This window comes from Mandrillus leucophaeus, unplaced genomic scaffold, assembly GCF_000951045.1.
Source record: "Mandrillus leucophaeus isolate KB7577 unplaced genomic scaffold, Mleu.le_1.0 Scaffold10, whole genome shotgun sequence".
Lineage (NCBI taxonomy): Eukaryota > Metazoa > Chordata > Mammalia > Primates > Cercopithecidae > Mandrillus > Mandrillus leucophaeus.
Genome location: NW_012098098.1, coordinates 7255015 through 7260461, shown reverse-complemented (window position 1 = coordinate 7260461; position 5447 = coordinate 7255015). Strand labels below are relative to the sequence as shown.

Here is a 5447-nt window from a genome sequence, read left to right as displayed (position 1 = left end):
GTGTGTGTGCAGGGCTGGTGTGTGTGCAGAGGTGTGTGTGCGTGTGCAGGGGTGGGGTGTGTGTGTGTGCAGGGGTGTGTGTGCAGGGCTGGTGTGTGTGCAGGAGTGTGTGCAGAGGTATGTGTGTGTGTGCAGGGCTGGTGTGCGTGTGTGCAGGGGTGTGTGTATAGGGGTGGGGTGTGTGTGTGCAGGGCTGGTGTGCGTGTGTGCAGGGTGTGTGTGTACAGGGGTGGGGTGTGTGTGTGCAGGGGTGTGTGTGCAGGGCTGGTGTGCGTGTGTGCAGGGGTGTGTGTGTACAGGGGTAGGGTGTGTGTGTGTGTGCAGGAGTGTGTGCAGAGGTGTGTGTGTGTGCAGGGCTGGTGTGCGTGTGTGCAGGGTGTGTGTGTGCAGGGGTGTGTGTGTACAGGGGTGGGGTGTGTGTGTACAGGGGTGGGGTGTGTGTGTGCAGGGGTGTGTGTGTGTGTGCAGGGGTGTGTGTGTGTGTGCAGGGGTGTGTGTGTGTGCACCAGTGCATGGCTGGAGGTGGGTACTGGAGCCTAGACTGTGTTCCGAAAGATGTTCAAGCAGCATCTGTACAAAGCCCTGTTCACAGCTCCTGGGTCCTTCTGGCCTGAACCGAAGACTCAGGCCCTCCTGCACCCCAGGTCCAGCCAGGAGCCGTTTCCACACCCCTCCTGGGCTGGATGCCGACGACACGCACCCCCGATGTGAAGGGATGTTGCTTTTATTGAGGGCCTGTGTGTGTGTGTGTGTGTCCTGAGCTGTCCCCAGGTATCCTGCCCCCCAGGTGAGGCCAGACACCCGCTCAGGAGATGCTGGTCCTTGCATGCGGGCAGTAGGGTTCCTGGCATCCGGAGTCCTGGATGGGCAGGTCTTCCCTGAACTCCAGGAGCCCTAAAGGGGGCTCTGGTCTCCCAGCTTTCACAGGAGACACAGACAGAGGACCAGGGCAGCGAGGGAGGCCAGGACCAGGAACCCCCACTGGCGATGGAGGCTGGAGGCCCCGGAGGGGTAGCCGTAATGCGTCCTGCAGGAGTCGCCCAGCTCGTCCCGCGGGATGGGCTCCTCCTCGGGAGCCTGCGTGGGGTTGCTGGCCTGGGGACAGACACAGGTGGGGCAGCCTGTCTGCTGGTGGTTGGGGGGGAGGCTCAGGCGGCCACCCCATCCTCACCTGCTCCACAGCCTCGAAGACCCTCAGCAGGTTGTTGGCCAGTGCACCCTTGACCTCCGCCTCTGTCCAGTTCCTCCTGAGCAGCTCAGCGATCAGGTCTGGATACTTGGAGACGTCCTCCAGCCCCTCAGGGACCCTGCGTTGAGGCCAGGAGAACCTGGGCCCCCACACTAGGACACACGTCCCTCCTCCAGCCGCCTCATCCCTCTGACGGGGTCATGAGCCTCCCAGCTCATCCGCGGGACAGAGCTCTCACCCCCTTACCTTGGAACACCATCAAAGTCCCCACCAAAGCCCACAGCTCTGGCTCCTGCCACCTCCTTGATGTGATCCAGATGGTCTGTCCAGGGAGCAGCAGGTATGGGTCCCGAGTGAGGCCCTCCCGCTTCAGCCCCCTTGGCCACTCACACCCCACCTACCAGCCACTTGGGACAGGTTGGCCTTGTTGGTGCAGGAAATGTAATTGTTGTAGAAATTCACCATCACCAGGCTGTCTGTCTGTTTCTGCACAGGAAGACAGGGTGGAGCTGAGAGCTGGGAGGGCCTGTCCAGGGAGGTGGGGTGGGGGTGGCTGCCTCGGCCCTCACCACCAGCCTCAGGACGTCGTCAGGCACGTTGCGCCGGCTTGCGCACACGCTGTAGGCCGAGGAGTGGCTGAAGATGACGGGGGCTCTGGACAGCTGCAGGGTGGCCTTCATGGTGGCCACAGACACGTGAGCCAAGTCGATGAGGACTCCCAGACGGTTCAGCTCCTTCACCACACGCTGGGAAGACAGGGCTCCGTCCACCCTCACGGCCCCCAGGGTCGGGGCTGAGGAGGTGGACAGGCTGGACCAGGTGTGAGTCATCGTCCTTCATGGCTGGAAGTCTGGGGCCACTCAGGGCTGAGCACCCACCCTGGGGGGATGGCTGCCAGCTCCATTTTACAGATGAGGACACTGAGATCCCACGTGGGGAGATTCATTGTTCCGGTCACCCTCCAGGGCCTCTGCCTTCTCCTCGGGGGTGACTGGCCCCTCCCACCCCACTCACCTGCCCAAAGGGTGACAGGCCTTGGCTCTGGGGCTTGCTGTCTCCCGTGTCCACCAGCCAGTTGTCAGCCCTGCGGGAGCAAAAGGCAGGTGCTCAAGGGGTGGAGCGGTGGGCTCGGCCTCCCATCAGCCCAGCAGGCGAGGCCCGGCCCGGGACTCACAGGTGGAGGGGATGGGCTCAGGAGGGTGGCAGGGAGTGTCTGCCCCTCCCTCCTGACCACAGCCCGGGGGCCTCCCGTGGGGAGTCACGCACCAGGGCGTGTTGCAGTTGTGGGTGAGGGTCAGGTACCGCATGCCCAGCTGATAGAGCGCCCGCAGGACGCCCAGACTGCTGTCGATGGAGTGGCCGCCCTCCACACCGATCAGGCTGGCCACCTTCCCTTCCTGGAAGGCCTGCCGGATGCCTGCGGGGAGAGTCGGGGTGCAGGGGAGTGGGCACCTGGCGTCTGGAGGGGAGGTGTCCTGATCAGTACCTGCTGCTCAGGATGAGGGCTGGGTGGGAGGATGCAGGACCTGGAGGGCCCAGGTCAGGACCCCACCTGCACTGCTGGTGACATACAGGAAGGTCTCAGGGTACATCTGGCACATGCGGTGGACCACATCTATCTGCTCCAGCGTCCTCCGCACAGCGTCTTGGTTCTGGGTGTCGCAGGGCGTGTACACGGACCAGAACTGGAGGCCACAAGGGATACCAGGAGCTGATGCAGCCAGGTCTCAGCCCACCCCCCACATGCCTGTGGGAGTCTGGTTTCCCACCCCCTGGGAAGCCCTCCCTTGGCCTGGTGTCTGTCTCTACAAGGGCCTGTGGCACTGAGGGACCCTGGAGGAACAACGCCACAGGGACGGCCACACTGTAGCCAGGCCCAAGGTAGGAGACGGGATGACCCCACGCAGGGTGAGTGAAGGCAGGGCGGGCGGTACCTGACCTCCTACGAAGCCAGCCCTCAGCTTGGGGATGTTGGTGTGTGTGTTGGCCAAGGTGGTCAGGTTGGCCCTCACGTCCTGCAGCCGGTTGTTGAACATCTTCAGCAGCTGCCAGGGCAGGTCGTTGTGCCTGGAGTCGCCGGAGGGAGGCCAGGCAGTCAGGGAGGCCACTGGGACCTGGGGGCTTGTGAGCTCCTGAACTCCGGGCTGTGCTCCCCACTTCCTGCTCCTCACGGCAGGCGCCGGACTGAAGTCCAGGCCGCAGGGGTGATGGATCATTGGCCACCTGAACACACCTGTGCAAGGCTGCACTTCCCACCTGTGCCCACCCCCAGGGCAGGGAGCCCCGAGCCAGCAGCTCAGGGAGCTGGGTAGCCCATCCCCTCCAGGGCCTTTCTCTGTGGAGGAGGCTGGCGGGAGGACACGTTGTCTGAGGGTGGGACACAAGCAGTCAAATGACCTCAATGGACAGGATTGGAGACATGGGCAAAGGGGCAAGGGCCTAGGGGTGATACTGTTCCTGAGAGTTTTCGGTTTAAAAATCCAATTGCCTCTTGGGGAATACGGTGGGTGGCTGGATAACTGGACTGGCCTGTCCTCGGGGGGCCTGGCACTCCCATCCTTCTGGGGAGCAGGGCGTCAGGTACAGGCTTTGGGGGTCACCCAGGCCTCTCTGCTGCCTCTGTCTCCAGGGAAGAGCCCTGCACCCAAACTCCAATCAGATCCTTCTGAACTTCCAAAGGACTGAGGCTCTCCAAGGTTTTCCCAGGTGCTGGCGGCGAGGGTGGGAGCTCTGGTAAGGAGCAGGAAGGGGAACACAGAGGAAGGGGGAGCTGGCGCTGTCAGAGCTGGTGACTGAGTGAGGGCCTCAGAGGGTCCGAATCCAGCTGCCCAGCAGCGCCTGGCAGAGACCAGGAGCAAAGGGAATCCACTCTCGTTAGAAACGCAATTCTCGGCCGGGCGCGATGGCTCAAGCCTGTAATCCCAGCACTTTGGGAGGCCGAGGCGGGCAGATCACAAGGTCAAGAGATCGAGACCATCCTGGCTAACACGGTGAAACCCCGTCTCTACTAAAAACACAAAAAATTGGCCGGGCGTGGTGGCGGGTGCCTGTAGTCCCAGCTACTGGGGAGGCTGAGGCAGGAGAATGGCGTAAACCCCGGAGGCGGAGCTTGCAGTGAGCTGAGATGGCGCCACGGCTCTCCAATCTGGGCAACAGAGCGAGACTCCATCTCAAAAAAAAAAAAAAAAAGAGAAAAAGAATCACATCTCAGGCCCAGGGCAGGCTCTCGGTTATGATCTGTATTTCAACCAGCAGATCTGACTCCTGGGATCGACCAGGCCCCACTGCAGCCCCGACAGCCCTCGTCCCTGATCCCGTGACCCGGAGGCTGCAAGAAGGTTGGGAAGGGGCTGGAGCCTGACCCCCATCCCTGGGCAATGCTTGGGGTTCCCCTTTCCCGTCACTGGGTCTGGGGCCTCAGACTCCTTCCTGTGATGTGGGCTGCGCCCCGTCTCGGGGAGACACCCTCGGAGGGTGTGTGCTGGGATGGGGCCGCTGGGGCCCCTCCGTATCCAGTTTCCAGACCCGCCCCTCTGTGCCTCAGTTTCCCCATCTGGAACATGAAGGTGTCTTGGTGCCTTCCTTGCAGGGCAGCTGGGAGAGGCAGAGGACTAACAGTGTTCATCGTTTCCAGCCATGGGCCCTGCTCTCGGTGACCCAGCCCAAATCTACAGGCCCACAATGAGCTTTTCCAAGGCAAATGCACCACGGAGCTCCTCGGGGGAAATGAGGGGAGGGCTCTGCCCTTCCTGGGTCCCAGTCGCTCCTGACCTCCCCTGGGCTGGTGCCCCCAAGCCCAGCGTGGCACACTTTCTGGCCCCGCCCTTGGGCAGATGGGTGGGCACAGGCCTGATGCTGGTCTCCTAAAACTCCTGCAACAGCGAGTCCACATGACAGCCTGCACCGGCACGCGCCTCTGCCCAGCCCTCGGCACAGAGCGGGTGCTCAGGACGCATTTGCTGAGGACAGTGGGAATGAGCTCCAGCCAGGGACCCTGCCCGGGCAGCAGCCTCATTGCTAGGGTGCAGCCCTACACCGGGCACTGTCCTGGGCGGGGCTAGGCAGGGTTCCCAGGAGGCTTTACTCCTTGGCCTGAGGACACAGGTGGCCCGTCTCAGACATTAGCCTGGGATGGGCAGGAATTCCCAGCAGCCGCCCTTGGAGGGAGAGGCTGCAACGGGGCAGCTGTCTGCTCTCCCCTCCCTCCTCCTCCTGCAGCCCCTCCTCTTTTTTTTTTTTTTTTTTTTTTTTTTTTTGG

The 5447-nt window shown here is 62.6% G+C and overlaps 1 protein-coding gene across 2 annotated transcripts in view; it reads right to left on the bottom strand.

Moving 5' to 3' along the window:
- Nucleotides 1-684: 684 nt before the first annotated feature.
- Nucleotides 685-5447, bottom strand: part of DPEP1 (dipeptidase 1 (renal)) — a 21574-nt gene continuing 16811 nt past the window's right edge. For both annotated transcript variants that reach the window (XM_011972036.1, XM_011972044.1), the window contains exons 3-11: nucleotides 3124-3256; nucleotides 2742-2874; nucleotides 2456-2606; nucleotides 2204-2273; nucleotides 1759-1935; nucleotides 1591-1675; nucleotides 1436-1511; nucleotides 1172-1307; nucleotides 685-1095 (exon numbers count right to left, since the gene is read on the bottom strand). In XM_011972036.1, coding sequence (XP_011827426.1) covers nucleotides 922-1095; nucleotides 1172-1307; nucleotides 1436-1511; nucleotides 1591-1675; nucleotides 1759-1935; nucleotides 2204-2273; nucleotides 2456-2606; nucleotides 2742-2874; nucleotides 3124-3256 — 1135 coding nt within the window. In that variant the 3' untranslated portion in view covers nucleotides 685-921. The remainder of the gene's footprint in view (nucleotides 1096-1171; nucleotides 1308-1435; nucleotides 1512-1590; nucleotides 1676-1758; nucleotides 1936-2203; nucleotides 2274-2455; nucleotides 2607-2741; nucleotides 2875-3123; nucleotides 3257-5447) is intronic.